The sequence below is a fragment of the Podarcis muralis genome, chromosome 7 (assembly GCF_964188315.1).
Source record: "Podarcis muralis chromosome 7, rPodMur119.hap1.1, whole genome shotgun sequence".
In the NCBI taxonomy this organism is placed as follows: domain Eukaryota; kingdom Metazoa; phylum Chordata; class Lepidosauria; order Squamata; family Lacertidae; genus Podarcis; species Podarcis muralis.
In genome coordinates this window covers 56609500-56627841 of record NC_135661.1, presented here as the reverse complement: position 1 = coordinate 56627841, position 18342 = coordinate 56609500, and the positions used below count along the sequence as shown (strand labels likewise).

The 18342-nt window shown below is 44.8% G+C and overlaps 1 protein-coding gene across 3 annotated transcripts in view; it reads left to right on the top strand.

Annotated features, from left to right (window-relative positions):
* Positions 1-17573, top strand: part of CPNE2 (copine 2) — a 78681-nt gene extending 61108 nt beyond the window's left edge. For all 3 annotated transcript variants that reach the window (XM_028739277.2, XM_077931832.1, XM_028739276.2), the window contains 8 exons: positions 822-908; positions 2501-2560; positions 5705-5838; positions 7792-7846; positions 12923-12974; positions 14468-14601; positions 16260-16496; positions 16987-17573. In XM_028739277.2, the coding sequence (XP_028595110.1) occupies positions 822-908; positions 2501-2560; positions 5705-5838; positions 7792-7846; positions 12923-12974; positions 14468-14601; positions 16260-16496; positions 16987-17094 (867 nt within the window). In that variant the 3' untranslated portion in view covers positions 17095-17573. The remainder of the gene's footprint in view (positions 1-821; positions 909-2500; positions 2561-5704; positions 5839-7791; positions 7847-12922; positions 12975-14467; positions 14602-16259; positions 16497-16986) is intronic.
* Positions 17574-18342: the final 769 nt, after the last annotated feature.

The window sequence follows — 18342 nt, the reverse complement described above, 5'->3', positions numbered from 1 at the left end:
TCGTTACATATTGACTTCAGACCTTCCTTTTTGCCTCCTACGAATGTATGCATTTTTATCGACATGCTCCAGGTGGAAAGAAAAGGTTCTTTCAGAGAGACAGCTGGGGTGCTTCTACATAAAAGCTTAAAAATAAAATGGGAACACACGTTTGTTTACTTAATGAGTAATCAACATCCTTCACCCCCCCAAAAGACACACTCACATAAAAAAGGACTTGGAATACTGCTGTGTTCATCTGCCATTTCCGCTTTTGTTTCTGTCAAGTGCTGAGTGCTTCTAAATGGAGTTACCTGCTGTCAGTAACCCAGGCAGCTCTTTCATTCAAAACACCAGGCTCTAAAGACCAGAAGGGAATGGCTTTCTCAGCTCCATCGTCTGGGTGCATCCATAGCTAACGATGGTTGAGAAATTTGATTAAGGGAGCATTTTAATGCAGAACCTACTAGGAGAGACTTCCTTGCCCTAAATCCTGGAGAGCTGCTGCCATTCAAGGTAGACATTGCTGAACTAGGTGGATCAGTGGTTGGTCTCGAGCAGCGTCCCGTGTTCCGATGCAGTTTGCAGTTTCCAAACTGGCAAGCAGACCCAGATGCAGCTGACCTTCCAAAGGTGCACTTTTCTGTGTTGAGTGGTGCAGTTCCCCAATCTAACAAATCGTGGCTCATTGTGGCATTTTGCTGGCATTGAGAGAATGAGAACCGGCTGTGTGCAGGATTTCTGATCCAGGGACAAGGGTCCCTGCCAACTCTACAGTTCTATGATTCAGGATCTCTTGTGTTTATTGTGACCTGTCTTCCTTCCATTTCATTTTTAAATAGGTAGAATTTGAATGCATTAACCCTAAAAAACAGAAGAAGAAAAGGAGCTACAAGAACTCAGGAATCATCATTGTGAAATCCTGCAAAGTGAGTACTTCACACAAAGCATCTGTCACCAACCATAGTGCCCTCGAGATGTTTTGGACTACAACTCCCATTGCCCTCCACTGAGACTGAAGGGAGAGGTATCCCATGGGCACCCCCAGACTGTTGCTTTTGTGGGGGTAGGATTCTATCACATACCAGCAAATCCGGGTCTTGCAGTTGTAGCAGACTGGGAGGTCATGTGCAACAAACCCACTTCCTCAAGAAGATCAGTTTTTCCCCAATAAGGCATGTGACCGGGAGGGATGGGAAATATGCTGGAAAACATTGGACAGCACTTTGATACAGCGTTGTCCAGCCTCCCTCAAGCAAATCAGGGGAAGGCTCATTAAACAGGTAATCTGGAAGCGATTCCAAACATCTGGAGGGCACTGGGTTGGGTGAGGCTGTTGCGAAATGTGTTGCTGCTCAAAACACATGTATGAAAACTCTTGCAGCTGCTTCTTGGAAGGAAAAGCCGGTGGTGTTATTTTCTTCAGAGGCGGTGAATTGGAATGGTGGGTTCTTTTCTCCCACAGATTTGTAAGCAAGGCAGGGGGAAGATTAAGCTCTCCCCCCCCCCCCCGTGCTTTTCCCTAGAAGAAATGTATTATTGTATAATCTTTAAAGTTGCAGTTATGGTTAGTTCATCCTAACTTTAAAAACAACCGTTACTGGATTTGCATAATGTTGTGACCTCAGGAAAGGGAAGCTATCAACGCTGAGCTTGAAGGGGAGTAGAAGGGATGAGAGAGGATGGGGAGGAGGGAAGACATTGAGATTCTTGTGAGGTTCTGGAGATGCTACAAAAAAGGGAACCAGGTGGTTGGTGCTTCTAGTTCAGCATTGTCCACACTGACCACCAACAGCTCTCCAGGGTTTCAGGAAGTGGGACTTTCTTAGCCCGGCTTACAGACTGAAGCCATTACCTTCTGTATGCAAAGCAGATGCTTTAATATGACCCCCTCCCCTTCCACCCGGCAGGAATAGCCAACGTGGTGCCCTCTAGGCATTGTAGGACTACAACTCTCTTCGTCCTGAACTATTTGCCATGCTCGCTGGGGCTGATGGGAGTTGTAGTTTTACAGCGACAAGTGGACATCCCCTTGGCACCCTCTGCTGTAGGTTGCTATTGGCTGTGGCTTCTGGTGAATTCATCTTTGCTTCACACTGTGAGCTGCTTCAGGTATTGTATGCAAATGTTATCATAGAAGCAGCAAACGTTCTTGCCAGGACGGTCCTGATGCAGGAGGTGTGGTGTATGTATGCATACATGCTCAGTATTCTTGATGACTGCAGTGTTCAGCAATCTTTTGCATTTCTATCTGGACTCGCCACAGATAGAACTTTGAACAGCTAGTTTTTGCAGTGCACACATGGGCAGTTTCTCTTTGATACTTACTACCAGCCATGATATTGGTTCTGAAATTTTGCTGGTCAACAGGACCTTGGTTCCATAGAGGCAAACGGTCAAAAGTGCCTTATAATTTCAAAAGTTTTTCTTTCTGCTTACAAATGTTTAGGGATTTCTGAAAATGCACTTATACTGCTTCCCTTCCTCTCCCCCTTCCTAACCATTTGAATCCCCTTTTCAGATCACCAGAGATTACACCTTCCTGGACTATATCCTTGGGGGCTGCCAGTTAATGTTTACGGTAAGGATCTTTGCCTCTTTGTGCACAAAGCGCTATAATAAGCATGAGGTGAAGTGAATTCGTTTGGGAACGTGCCATTCTGCATCCTCTCTGACAGGCCTAAAAAGATCCTGGAAGATCAGGGTAGCCTTGAGGAGTCTCCGACTCCAGTGTAAGAGCTGTGGATCTGAGAGCAAGCTGCTTGTATCAGCCCCTGGCTACGATCGCAAACGAGGCATGAGGTACAGCAGAACGAATGACATCAATCCAGCTCAACGGGGCATAAGGAAAGCAACATTGCAAAGCAATGAACACATTTCATTTGGCCAAAAAACCCCAATGCCGGGTGAATTTTGCAGCACACATCATCAGTTTTTGCCTCAGTTAGAATCTGTATTGGATCTGAAGTTGTTACTGCTGATTCTTTTTTTTAAATGGTTGATCGCTTCAAGATGCCTTCATGGGAAGAGATTCAAAAATTTAATTTAATTAATCATCAATTTCCCCATGAATCCAAGTTCATTTAGGGCCACTTTCTGCCTGGGCTCATTTTGCAGGCTTGCTTACTAACCTCATTTCTTAATCAAATGAAGACTGATGCCTCAGTCAGACAGGTCTGACCCAAGACATATTGCCTCTGGAGGCAGGATATCTGAAATCTCAGTTTAAATACATGCATCTGCACACAGATATTCATTAATGTTGGCCATAATCTGCCAGGAAGGTCATCAAAATGTCTAGGAGCTGCCTTTCAATGTGGATCCCACAGAGCGACCTCCTGGTCAAGCCCATAGCCAGAAAGTGTCTGGTAATTGGGCCAAAACTAGGGCTGAGCCAAATTCACCACCCGTATTCACAGATTATTATTATTATTTTGCTGGAGGAGGGGGATTTGGGAGTTGAAATTACTCAAATGGATTGGGGGCATATTGTGCTACTGGTCCCTTCCTCTCTTTTTCTTATAAACTGTTTATTTTTAATCATTTCTTTTAGAAAGATTTATAACCAACTTACGCATAACTCTCTAAGCAGCGTACGCTTTAAAATTGTCAATAAAGCACAGCTAAGATCAACCAAAAAACCCCACAACCATAATGAAGTCATAGATAAAAACACAGCTAAAACCAGTAAAACCTTTAGAGCAAGCCTAGAAAGCTGAATCATATGTTTGCTGAAATAAAAATAGGTTTCTAGCAGACCCTTAAAAAAATGAAGTGAGGGTCCCTGCCCATTTGTGAGTGGGATTTTTAAAAACTCATGGTATGCGGAGGTAACTTCCTTTTCTCTCTCTCCTTTCCCCCTTTTCTTTTTTACGTTTTTGAAACTGCTGCATCTGGTGGCAGTGGCTGTAGAACAGCTCCATCCTTTCTGCCCAGGATGCCCCTGGGGTATTGTACCAATTAGCATCTGGGCTCAGTTCAAAGTGTTGGTTTTGCCCTATAAAACCTTATTCAGCTCAAGACTACCCCAGTACCTCAAAGGCCACCTCATCCTACATTAGCCTGTTAGCAAAATGCATGTATAAGCTGCAAATTTGTGCAAATGTCTCTATTGGCGCACTTGAAGATTTGGCAGATGTAGTTTTGGGCATGCCAAATGACAGAATCAGAGAATTGTAGAGTTGGAAGGGACCCAGAGGGTAATCTAGTTCAACCCCTCCACTGTTGGAAGATCAACTAGATCATACATGACAAGTGGCCACCCAACCTCTGCAAGGAAAGGAGAGTCCACCACCTCCCAGGGGAGTCCATTCCACTGTCGAACAGCTCTTACTCTCAGAAAGCCCTTCCTGATGTTGAATTGCTGCTCGCTTTAATCCAAGAAGCAGATCCTAGCTTTGGTTTGTTATCTAGCAGAATTTCCAATGCTTTCCCCCTGTTCTGACCTGTATTAACGTTCCTGAGACCTCTGGGTTAAATGTTCTGTGTTTCTTCACCTTAGACATTTGCTGGTGTATATGCAACGAGAGATTTTTCATTCATTCTGCGCAGGTGCGTTTGTGGAATCTTTACTTCAGGAAGAGTGGAGGGCCTTTAAATTCCACTGTTGTTTCATCCAATGTATTGAACACGTATCCCCGCCCCCTGCTGCTTCAAACTTATTTTTCAGAGTACAGTGTCCAAGAATGTTGTGTCTATGCACACAAACACACAAATGCAGGCTGTATTCTTTTTTCCGTATTTGTTGTTTTGGTCTAAAGAGACATCAAGAGAAAGGGAGGAGGCGTTGCCATAGGAACGGGAATGAGTACAAGCATGTTACGCACACAGCTGAACTATTGCATAAAGGTTTGCTGGCACAAAGGAGGAAATGGTTCATTTGGAAGCCAAATAAACCAGCACAGAGGGCTGGAATCATCTGTTCAGAACTTGACTAGCTGGACGGGCTTCTGGATTTCTCCTGACGCTCGTCTAGCAGGTCTTGAGTTGTGGAATGGCACCGTCAGGATCCACTGAGTAACATTGGATGCCATGGACCAGCGATTGGTTGTTATTCAGATAGTGCCACCAATGCACACAGTGCTTTGCAAAGTAGTAGCAGAGAGGTCTGTGCCCCAATGATCTTACCATTTAAAATGCAGCACAGTGGAGACAACGGAGGAAGCTGAGGGAGGCAGAGGAGAGGATGGATGGGGAGAATGTGGCCTTGTTCAGATGTAACGCTAAATCATGAGGATCTTAGGGTCTTGGAAGGTTCATATCAGGAGAGGCATTGAGGGACCTGTGTGATGAAGAACCAATAACTAAGAAATAGTATTGACAAAGTCTACTTTTTGCCCTGACCAGTTAGCTGTGGATGGACCCAAAAGCCCTTTGAGGAAGAGGTGGCCACTCTCTTGAAGTGGAGCCAAGCCACACCTTAGGCTTTCCAGGTGTGGTGAACCAGTGGCCCTGCAGATGTTGTTGGATTCCAACTCCCATCAGCCCCTGTCAGCATGGACAGTGGTCAGGGATTCTGGGGGTTGGAGTCCAGCAACATTGGGAGAGCCCCAGTTTCCCTGTTGTAGAAAGGGGGGGAGGATAAATAACTCTTGCCCCCAGGGAACACCACTTTTCTGGTCTGTTTTTTGGAACCCATGGAGAAGAGCAGCCTTGTCCAGCCCCTGTGGCCACTAGTACAAGAGGGCATTGCTATAGTAAAGGTGGTGCTGATCTTTCCTTGCAGGTCGGGATTGATTTCACAGCCTCCAACGGGAATCCTCGGGACCCCACGTCTTTGCACTACATCAACCCCATGGGAACAAATGAATACCTCTCAGCTATTTGGGCAGTGGGGCAGATAATACAAGATTATGACACGTAAGTGCCGCTTCCCTCACAAGCCTCTGTCTGGAAGGGATGATCTAAATATTGCTTCAGATGTTTTATGTATTTTAAAACAAAATTCATGGAGAATAAGTCAATCAAGAGCCATGACAGCTAGGTGGAATCTCCAGCTACAGAAGCAGTACACCTGGGAAACCCAACCAGATGGGTGCGGTATAAATAATAAATTATTACTATTATTAGCCAAAAGATGCACACAGAGAGAAAACAGCAGAGGTCTATCAACACATGGGCCACCAGTCAGTGGTAGAGCAACTGTTTTGCATGCAAGGGGTCCCTGGTTCAATTCCAATGGCAGGTAAAAGACTTTTTAAGTATGCAATAATGGCAGCGAGAATGCTACTAGCCCAGAGATGGAATGAAGGAGAAATACCAATGAAAGAAGAGTGGCAGATGAAACTGATGGAATATGAGGAAATGGTGGAACTGACTGGAAAGATCCGAAACCAGGAAGATCAAGTATTTTCTAAAGACTGGAATAAATTCGTAATTTAATTAAAAGACCACTGTAAACAGTTAAAATCTTTGGCAGGGATGTAAAGACACTTGTAATGTGGAATTGATTTAATGATAATTATGGTTATAGAATAGCTAGATAAGGGTAAAAGATGCAGTAAATTTAATCTTAAAGATGGAAGGAGGTCTAAGAGTTCGAAAGAACTCTGTATTTTAATGTTTGAAATTGCTATGTTTTATATGTATAATTTCCCCCCGAAAACTATGCACGCACGCGCACACATACACGAATAGCAATGGCAACTCCACATAGGGCTATGCAAGAGTCTGCCTGAAACCCCAAAGAGCCACTGGCAGTAAGTGCAGACATTAGTGAGCTAGACAAACCAATATAACTAACTCGGGAAACGGCAGCTTTTCACAGCCCTATCTTCCTGTGCCACCTTCATGCCTTGCTTGTGATCTTCCAGATTCCCCTGGCTGGCTATTTGGGAAATGGGATGTTGGATTAGATCAACCTCATCCTACCTCAAAGCGTTCCAGATGTTTTAGATTATGGCTCTCAGCAGCCCAAAGCATCTGGATGGTGACAGGATATGGAAGACGGGACGGGGAGCTTGCTTTGAATCGGGCTCTTCTTAAATTCCCCCTGGAATTCTGCAGATTGTCTCAAGCCAGGGACAGATTGCCAGCGTGGGGCAAAGTGCCCTTTCCAAAACAATGTGTTTCTTGGCTTATGTATTTATATCCCACTTATTAGGCATGTTTGGCTCCCAAAGGAGCTAACAATTTAAAATTGTTTAAAAGGGGAGAGGATTAACGTCTGCATGCATCCCTTCCATGTGGCTTGTGTAATTCTCTAAAGTTTGTAGTCCTCATGATGGTAGAGAAACACATTGATCTGGCAGTGAAGTTTGACCACATGCATCTTGCAAAGCTGGTTGTGAGGCCTTGCAAACACATCACCTTCTGGAACTCTTTGCATAGGGCTTTGCAGGCTGATCAGCAGTGCCTGCAACCTCCCCCTTTGACTGAGCCAGGTTTTTACCTGTCCCATACCTGGGCAGGTGTGTGTGGCTTGGCCAAATGGGGTGGCCTGGTAGGCCTATTTTGGCCCATAAGCAGGAGGTTCCCCTCCACTCCTGATTAACAGAAAGGCATATAACCACTGCAGATAGGAACTTGGGATGGATGCACCTTCTTGTGTAACTTTCCAGCAAACAAGTCAGAAGGAATGCACAATAAGAGACTTGAATATAATCTCACCTCTGCATAAGCTTTGTGTGAATAAATCAGGGTGAGTACTCAGGGAGCAGGAATCTCTCCTAAGTAGTTTTCTGCATATCGTGTTGAACCGATAATGTTTATTTGGGTTACAGAACCGTGCTGGAGATGTGCAGCCTTGGCTAAGTCCATACTTACTTTCTCCCTTGCTCCCCCCTCTCCCCCCTTTTTCTGATTATTTTGCAGAGATAAAATGTTTCCTGCTTTGGGATTTGGTGCCCAGCTCCCCCCAGACTGGAAGGTAAATCTGATCCTGTTGTTGTAGACGTTTCCATGCTAACAGTGTATATATCATTAGGTGAAACAAAGAGCTTTCAGGGTTTCCTTCTTGATTCTAACAGTGCAGTTCTATACTTAGAAGTACATCCCATTGAGTTCAGTGGGGCAGACTCCTACATAAGCGTAGGAATGGAGCCTCAGTCACACAGCTGGCCCCGTGGCAAGCATTCAGAGCATCCTGGGGAACAGAGTCTGAAATGGGGATTCTAAGCCAGGAGTGAAAAGAGAGGGGAATAAGGAGAGAGGAAGGTGTGTTTGCTTGTTCAGAGGTTTAGGCTAGGATAGAGAATCCATCAGCTAAAACTACAATTCTGCCTCAGCCCTCCAAGCTTGGATGGGTGAGGAACAGTCCATGCCATTCACTGCTACAGGTCTGTACTGTTGGATATCAACTTAAGCTGATATCCAGAGTTTCTGCAAGATTTCCCTCTTTCTCATCTCCCCCCTGTAGCTCCTGACAGCTTCCCCACCTGCTCTTGATGGACCCCCTAACCTTTTGAAACATATTTGAGGGTGTTCCCAAGGGGTGGGGAAGAAGAATCCCATTACATGAATGAAAGTCCATTCTGCTAGTGGATGGGCACAACTGGGTGTCACTCATGTGGTTGGGAATGACTGCAATGGCTGTCAAACATTAGGAGTCACTGCCAAGCCTAATAAGAAGGGCATGAGTGTCCCGGTTGTCCACACAACAACTCCAAGACAGAGGAGGTAATCCACGACCAGCCAAAAAGGAAACCTGTGCCATAAAATGTGGGTTAGGAACCAAAATCTTTTCTCTGAAAGCCAGACTACAAAATGTTAAAGACTGCAAGAGCAGTAATAGTGCGCTTTGCTTTATAAGATGCTCTGAGGGCATTTTATTGCTGGAATGTAAAAACAGATTAATGAAATAAATACATGGCTACATAAATTTTATGACAGTGCTATTAGATGTTTATGTATATCGATTTTTGTTGTGTGGAATCTAATATTTTTACCCGCAATATTGATAAACAGGAATCTGCCCTGCCCATAGAGGCATCTATGCTGCACCTCCACAGTTGGTGTGAATCCTGCAGGCCCTGTTGGTGCCCAGGCATGGTTGCTGATTCTTGGAGCCTCTTCACTTGGTCTCAAGTGCTACCTTAATGATTAAATACTCCAGTAACTCTCCCACTGTGCACATTATTCTTGCTATTAATACAGTGGTGCACACCCTGTATCAAGGTGCCAGTGACATTAAGTGCAGGATCAGGCACTCGATGTGCTGCTTGAGAGTGAGTCATCCCCCTTCTTCACCATTAAACATTACATTTGTCTGTCATTTCCCCCATTACAATGAATGCAGTAAACATCTTTCGGTTCTGAAGGTGACCAATTTGTTGTTCCTGAGAGCAGGAGGAGGAATCAAATGCTGACATTTTAATGGGAGGAATTAGGATGGGTGATGTGCAACTTTGCTTCTGAGATGAATTCTTTTTAGATGAAGTAAGTTAAAATGGCAGTCTAAAGGTTTGCATTTTGGGGTGGTTGTTTTTTCACCCCTGAGCAGAGTGTTGGGTGAGTCTCTACTTTCTAGGACTGCAAGCTTCAGTATTATGTCTGAATAGTCACTGAAAGCTTTAATAAACATTTGCCAGCCATTTAACTGGAGAGACCGAAAATAAAAACTCCAGGTCTCTGAACACTCAAAAGGTCCACCACTGTGATGAATACATGAGTGGGCAGCTTCCTTTGTCTTGCACCACATCACATGTGGGATCTGTTGTCTAATGATTTAGAAAAAGGGAAAGTGATCTGTTGGAACCCAATTAATGAAGTAAAATAAGAAGTAAACAGTCTAGCAGACATAAAATTTCTTTCAGTACAAAAAACTCCATCCTTAAATATCTAAATTCATAGTAGCATATAACTAGACTACGTCTTTGGTAAAAGCCAAAACACCTTTGCAGACACTTGCTTTGGTTTTTGCATTATTCAGTGTCCTAAGGACTGACTAAATGTAACAACAACAAAAACAATATGTCACCCATTGAGTGGGTTGCCCCAGCCACTCTGTGCAGCTTACAGCAAAATATAAGCACCCCAGGCTGTGGGGTCCCAGATCTGTGCTCTGTGATGTGGCCTGAATGGAGCCACTGGAAACATTAATTGACAGGCCTAATTGTCATCTATTTGGATATTGCAGTTAAAACTCCCAACCCTGCATATTAGATCTGGCAAGCACAGTAGCTCTGTGAAACTAGGCTTAAAATTTATGCTCAGAACCACCTGTCAATAGGACACATAACTTCCATTTGTTCCTCATGTTTCAGGGGGGTCCAGTGATTGATACACTTTTCTAGGTGTTTTTCCCACCCAGCAAACAAAAAACAACACCTGTTTGCTTTCCAGAGAGGCAGGTCTATTTTATCTAAATAGCCTATAAGCCTGATTTAGTTTCCAGCCAAAGAACAGGATGACTCAATACATTTTCCATGCAGGAAACCAGACCACCATTCAGGAGGTTTAGGTTTATTTTAGCTGCGGAAATCTCTCACATATAACAACGCTTGTGACTTTGTGGGGGATCTGGCCAGGGATGGTGTGTAAACCTACCTCACAATACACAAACTGAAACACAGCTACATTTCAGAGTTCGCATTTCTCAAAAATTTGCATTGCAGTTCTCTTAGCCAAGTAATGTGTGCAGAAATACATAGGCTGAGGTGAAGTGTGCACAGAAACACATGTATTAGTGAAAAGAACATACCCAAAAAATAGATACATATTGGCTGCTTTTGAGAATGCCTGCTCTTAATTTCCACCATATCTATAACCTCGTGGATGGCTATCTGCATTTTCCATGGACTGCAGATAACAAATTGCAAACATGGCTATTGTTACAGTGAGGACCAGAGCAGGAAGCCGAGATGACTATTAAAGATAAGAGACATAGAAATCATGCTTTGTTCTCCCGATGCTCTTGTTGCCATGGTGCCACAGGATGCTTTCAAAGGACTGATATGAATAAGATATTCAGCACATTTTAAAAAAAACATGTTGGAAATGTCAGAGAACATCTTGAAATGCAAAGGCCTCTGCGAAGGGGACCTCAAGAAGTCTCCTCTGTAGGGGCTGTGAGAGGGAACAAATTCAAATCCCAAAGCACTGGGGGGGGGGGGACACCCAGGAGGCTGTGGCTGCAGCCATCTGTCAAGGTCCCTCCCATGTGCAAACTTTTGGGGGTGGTGGGAAGACTATGTCAAATTATTCATTGTTTGCTCATGGGGAGAAAGGGCCCTGAGCCTGCAAGTCTGGGAAAAGAAAGTGTCGTCTATGGAAATCACGATGCTTTGTATTGTGTCACCTGAGGACCTGTCCCCAGCCCTCTTGCTAGTCTGAAACAGGATCCCTATGCTGTTGACTGGGACTTGCAAGGTGAGGGGGAACCAAAAAGAACACTTTTTTGGGTTGTTGTTTACACATTCATGAAGCTTTTTCCTACTATGCTATATGGCAAAAAAGGGCTCAGTCCTGAGACCTTTTTTTGCTATATGTAGGGGGGGTCTAGAGAGTGGGGAAGGGGGTGACCCCCCAAAAAAAAACCCTCTGTACATTTTTGGAATGGGTGTTTTTAACTTAATGGATCATAGTATCTCCTTGGCCCCAGTGCCCACTCTTAGGATACAGCTGTAATAAATGCTCAAAGACAGACACTAAAAGTTCAATACTGTTTGTTTGTTTGTTTGTTTGTTTGTTTGTTTGTTTGTTTGTTTGTTTGTTTGTGAGTTATATGTCTCTTCCCCAAAATTGGGAGCCAAGCACAGTGCATGGTGTACTTAAAAAAGTAATCACGAAGTAACCTTCACAGCATAATTTCCATTGTCAGAGACAGTGATGCTTCTGAATGCCAGTCGCTGGGAATCTCAAGTGGGGAGAGTTGCTACTGTTCCTCTTACACAGGATGCCTGGCTGGATGGGCCTCCTTGGGCCTGATCCAGCAGGGCTTTTCTTACGTCCTTACAACCAAAGAATGAAAAGACATAAGCCCTGCAATTGCCTTCTCTTTTCTCTTCCTTTCTTTGGCACTGACCCACTCAGTGCTCAACTGCCCTCCACATTCCATAGATGCCACAAAGGGACAAATTTGTGCCTATTTGGTTTGTTCATTCATTCATTCATTTCCATCTCATTCATAAGCTAGTCTTCGGGATACCTGAGAAGCCCCCTGAGTATGCAGGAGCCAGACCTTGCTTTGGGGTGGCACATTTTACTTCCAAACAGAGAGGCACAGGACCATGCGAGTTTGGCGTGGGAGGGAACAGCAATGATGGTTACGGGCCGAAATGTAATGCAGTGCAATGTGATGAGAGCTGCCTTTGGGGGACAGTGCAGGGGTGTTCGCGTGGCGGCTTTTGCAACTAAAGTTTAGTCCCATGAAAAAGAAAGGTGATGCATTTATTTGGAGCAATTGTGCCTTCCTGCTCTTCAGCCAGAAAGGTTCCCAGAGCAGTTTGTGTGCAGACAGTTGAACCAGGCATTCCCTGCCCTGCAGGCTCGCAATCAAAAAGGCATGATGATGATGATGATGATGACACAAAAGGGACAGGGAAGGGAAAGTGGGAAACAAAGGCCAGGTGCTTGTGCTTAAAGTTTTTGGTCCTTTCAGTGACTTGCTGGAATGGAAGCTGCTCAAGGGCTGGAGGCTCAGCCTGATGGAGCTGGTCTTCTCTCAGGGCTGATGGAAGGAGCTCCTCTTCTCACCTCTCCCACTGAAGCAAAAGAAGAGGCTTGGTGGAGCTAGCCCTGGGTTACATGAATTGCTTGCTAGCTCCATCATTACATACATTCAGTGGACAAGCGGATGTGCAAAAATGGGTGTGGTGTCCTTGTGGCACAAGGCAGTCTTTGGGGAAGGGTGGAGAGAATGGGTTCTCCTAGTTTTAATGCTCAGGTGAATCTTGGAGGAAACACATCCTGAAACTTGGGTATCAGCCACATTTTGCAATATGTTTGGGTGGAAAGAGGAGTAAAATTAATCCACGCTGCTTCTTTTTCAACCTTCGTCTTCCAGGTTTCTCACGAATTTGCCATTAACTTCAATCCTACAAACCCTTTTTGCCTCGGTAAGTGCACAGTTCATTTTATTTCTGCTGTCTTTAATTCATTGGCTTTTAAATTTTAACGCTGTTTTAAAATCTGTACTATGTTTTATATTTTATTTCTCTACACTGCTGAGGCATTTTCTGCATGTAGAGCAATATATACATTCTGTCTTAAATGCAGGGGGTGCAAAGCTGAGGTTTTTTTTGGGGGGGGGGTGGCACACCTTCTGAAAAGACACAAGAACTTTCTCTAAGTAGCTTCCACCACAGACTAAAATAGCTCTATATGTGGGGTGTACAAAAAGCTTAGAGAAGAGCCCCAGTTCAAATCTTTTAAGGCCTTGGCTGGCAGGGGCTGATGGGAGTTGTAGTTCAACAACTTCTGGAGGACACCAGGGAAAGCTGCCTTGGGTGTTCCAACTAGGGATGCAGAAGAGATTTGATTCTGTTTGCATTTTACTAAGAAGCCACCCAATTCACACTTCCCAAAACAATATGCATATCCAAACATAACTATCCTTCAAAATCAAAATATACTCTCCTCAAAATTCTGTGAGGCCATTGACCAACCAAATAATGTGTACCAAAATGCATATATTAGTGAAAATTACATACAGAATGCATTATGGTAGTGAAAGTTGCTTGCAAAATGTGTGTATATTAGTAAAAAAGAAATGTATATATTAGGAGAAATTCATGTTAAATATTGACACATTTTCACTGGGAATAAATCACTGCAGACTGGAAAAATGAGAAAGGGAAATCGATAGATTCCTTCTTCTCTAGTTCCAATTGCCTTTTTGGATTAGTGTGAAGCCTCCTGCTTCCGATACCAACTAGCCAGATGCCTCTTGGCAGATGTTGCCTCTGAGCTTATCCTTCCTCTGAGCATAGAGGTTTTGTTCTAGTTAGCAGCACTTGTTGGGAGTCGTCTGTGAATCCTCTGGGAAATGCAACCAAAGCAGCCTCCACCTCTCACAGAGACATGAAGCAGCCTGGGAGCATTAGTAGGTGTTCATACATGTTGCTTGAGTGATAGGTTAAAGGGTCACCTGAGTTAACGGGGCGAGGAATAAATAGCTGGGATGCAGAGACAGAAAACCCCACACACTTCCGGATGGAGCCGAGCAGGAGGCCCCCTGCAAGCAGCTTGACAAGAAGCTTGAAAAGGTTGTTTCTTTTATAAGATTCTTTCCCACCGCCACCCAACGATGAGACTGTCTCAAGTCATTAATTAGTTACCTATATTTAGGGCTACCCCCCAATTAGAGAAGTCTTCGTCATTTGGGTGAGTTTTAGGCCAGGATCCTCTATGCACTTACCTGGGGATGAGTCCCAACTGGACTTTCTTCTGAGTAGACACATGCATGATGGGGTTGTGCTGCAAGGCTATTTCAGGAACACAAAGGTTGCTAAATCAAAACTTTGGGACAGGAATTGGGGCTCACACCTGGATTTGTGTGCATTTGGGGGCCTGCAGCACTGACCACCCGTTCTCTTACTTTGCTCTAAAGGTGTAGAAGGCATCGTCCAAGCCTACTCCACCTGCCTGCCTCACATACGCTTCTATGGACCAACTAACTTCTCCCCCATCATCAACCATGTGGCTCGGTTTGCAGCCCAGGCCACCGAGCAACAATCTGCGACTGTGAGTTCAGGCACCTTTGCCATTTGTTTTTGGATAAAGTGTGTTTGGTGGGGGCACTGCTGGATCTGCAGGAGGGCAGAGGCTGCAAGGAGGAGAACTATTAGATCAGTGCTTCCCAAACTTTTCAGGCCACCACCTTCTTGGTTCCATAAACTCGTCCCCAGTGCCTCCTACCATATAGAAAGCATTTAGCGGTTTGCAGGACCCAGTATGGAAGAAAATAACACAATAAAACTCAAAACAGTAACAATCAATTGCACCTTTATTTAAAATCCAGTTAAAACTATTTCAATTAATTAACTGATGAACTTGATTGATACCAGCTTTTTGAAGTCTGAGAGTCATTTACACCTCTAGTGCGCCCTGCCACCCCCACTGTCTCCTAACACCCCCTTAGGTAATCCCACTGCCAGAGCATACCTTTACCTTTTTACCCTAGATCATAGAATTGGAAGGGACCACGAGTCATCTAGTCCAATCTCCTGCAATGCAGGAATCTTTTGCCCAACGTGGGGTTTGAACCCACAACCCTGAGATTAAGTGTCTCATGCTCTACCAACTGGTACTGCCCACTTTGGGAACCACTGCATTAGATCCTACACATACATGATAATGCTACTGCAGAATTGAGCCCCTGGATGACGTCCAATGCACTGCTAGCTCACTCTGCTCTGAAAGCTCATGGATTGGATCACCCGCCATTAAAGACTTGCAGAAATAAATGTGTGCTTCGGAGAGAATGTTTGTGTTGCTATTTTGGTTCCACAGTTTGAGCTGCAGAACAGGAGAAGGATTAATTTTATAACTCCAGTGTGTTGGTTGAAAATACACGGGAAGAAATGTACCCCAACTGTCCTCATATACCAGGAACATTTGGTAGGGGTAGCCGATCTGGTGCTACTCTCCGGATGGTGTTGGATTCTAACCCCCATCATCCCCAGCCAGTGTGGACAATGGTCAGGATGATGGAAATTGTAGTCCAATAGCCTCAATCGTCTATCCCTTCCATCCCCTGCTGTGGTCCTGATGAAAATCGCCCTGCAAACCCTCACACCCCAGAAAAAGTTTCCATTGATATTATTTCTTAATGTAGATAGGCCCTCTTTTAGGAAAATGTTGAGAACTCTGATGGGGGCTCAGCACAAACTTCTCCTTCTCCTGCACTATTCGGTTGAGACGTCCTCCTGTATTAAGGCAATGTTGTCCTGCACCTTGTCTGAGGACAAGGGATCATCCTGCAGGTTTCACCAAGGACCAAGGAGTGCTAATCAGGTGTCAGTTGTGTCTGTGCTTTGGCACTAATCATCAGGAAATTTTAATAGATAACATGCCAGAAGAGAATAGATCTTCCATGAGGAAGCCTAAGCTAGAGCCAGTCACATTCCCCAATCTAGTTTCTCCTGGTTTGGAGAGAGAGCAGGGTGCCCTTTGGATGTGAGCCATATCCATCTTCCCCTGCCAATCCACTGGATCACCCCAACACACAACTCTTTTGGACTTACTGACACCCATGTTCCAGTGTCAGGCCAGGTGCCCCTCCCTCCTTGCAACTGAGCAGGACTGTCCCAGCTCCTGGCTCATCATCTCAAACTGCTCAACCCATGTCCCCATACCATGGAACGTGTCTGACTTTTCACTTTTTCACCCTGCTTCTTCAGCAATACTTCATCCTCTTGATCATCACCGACGGCGTCATCAGTGACATGGACGAGACGCGGCATGCTGTTGTGCAAGCCTCCAAGCTGCCTATGTCCATCATCATCGTGGGAGTGGGGAACGCGGACTTTGCAGCCATGGAGTTCCTGGATGGAGACAGCCGCGTGGTCCGGTCTTACACGGGAGAGGAGGCCGTGCGTGACATCGTCCAGTTTGTGCCCTTCCGGGAATTCCGTAGTGTGAGTGTGAAAGGCTTTGCCAGCCCTAAGCTCTATTATTTTTATTTGTTACCCGCCCTTCACCATAAGCTGTGGACTTCTCGGGATGCTGGCTTAGGTTAACGTTTGTTTCAATCCAGCAAAGCTTGTCTCCTGTTCTTAAATCACCACTGAGACATACTGCCTGTGTTAGGGTCACTAAATGGGCTTTCTGCTCAGTCAGACCAACGTTTTGGAGTGCAACTCCCATATCGGCCAGGGCTGATGGGAGTTGTGGTCCAAAACATCCGGAAGGCACTGGATTGGGGAAGGCTGGCCTAACCCCACCAACTCCACTGACCACAGCTCCTTGGTGGATGCCTTCAGGATACAGAGAAGAGGCATAGCTATACATTGCTTTGATATCGTGGCAGCGGCCGAATGTGTGAAGTGGCTTCAGTGAAACTCTATCTACTTATTTATTTTATTTCATGGTGGAGAAGCTTGAACTGCACTGGCTTTCTTCTTTCAGGCACCGAAGGAAACCCTGGCCAAAGCTGTCCTGGCGGAGCTGCCGCAACAAGTGGTCCAGTATTTCAAGCACCAGAACTTGCCGCCCATCAACTCAGAACCTGCCTAGGGCCCAGCCTACAAACTGCTCTTTGCCTGCATGTGCCCCAAACGTGTCGATGGCAGAAGGTTGCATGTCTTATGTGGTTTCAAACAATTTGTACTTTTTGATTTAAGATGATTTAATTTAAGAGACGCAACAAAGAGCCCTGACCACCCCAAAAGTGCAACATGGGAAGCCACTGGGCCAGAGATTCCTGGGCCAAGGAAACTGTTGTCAATGCAGGACATTTTCCCTTCCCAGCCCTGAGAATCAACTTTTGAGTATTTGAATGTACTTTGTATGATTTTTTTTTTTTTTTTTTTGTGGAATGAGAGGAAATTTTTACGCCCAGAACTTTCCAAGCCGTGAAGTTCTTGATATCCCATTGCCCAAAGAAATGTGGACAGTTCATGGATGTGTCATACTTCTCATGCTCAATGTTCATTTTTATACTGTGTACATGTTATATTTGTTATACTCAGGTTAATAAACAACCATGGACTCTTTGCAGCTTCATGAAACCCTGGTGTGGTCGGTTTGGAGCTCTGCAACTCAGGTTTGACAGGTGAGGCAGCAATAGGGACCTGTAGTCAGTGGCCTAGAACAGGGTTGGCAAACTTGAGGACCATAACCCCTTGGCCAATCCTTGTGTGTGTATGCTAGTGGCAAGTGTGGCCAGTATGTGCATAGCACACATAGGCATATACATACACACAATTTTTTCAAACCTGTCTCCCAAACCTCCCTGCTCCCTGGAAGCAACTTCTGCTTCATCCCACACCATTCCTGGGCTTTGCTGCTTGCTTCGTCGTCCTCCACTTTCTCTCTGGCTCTACACCATTCTGCTCTCTCTTCATTTTAAATGGTATATAACAAACATGCACAATATCCAAATCTCAAATTTGCCACAGCACAAGCTTCCCATATTATATAATCCTGTGTTTAGGAAGAATCTTCACTTTCTTAACTGCTCATAGCAACAGTGAGAAAAGGTACTGGGGAAAATAAAATGTGATGGAGTCATGCTTCTTAGCCCTAGCACACAGCATTGGCAGGTAGCAGCTTTTAATTCTATTCTCCATCATTTCCTTGAACAATGGCTTAGTTGCTGACACCCTGCAGTATGCCATAAAATACATTCAATTTGCAGAAGATTAAGTACAGTCAAGCTTCCAAGTTTGCTCAAGTGCTTTTGCCAGCCTGATGTCCTGGCTTACAACTCCCATTAGCCCAAGCCAACACTGATGTCAGCTGTGGTTGAAAGCATATGGAGGG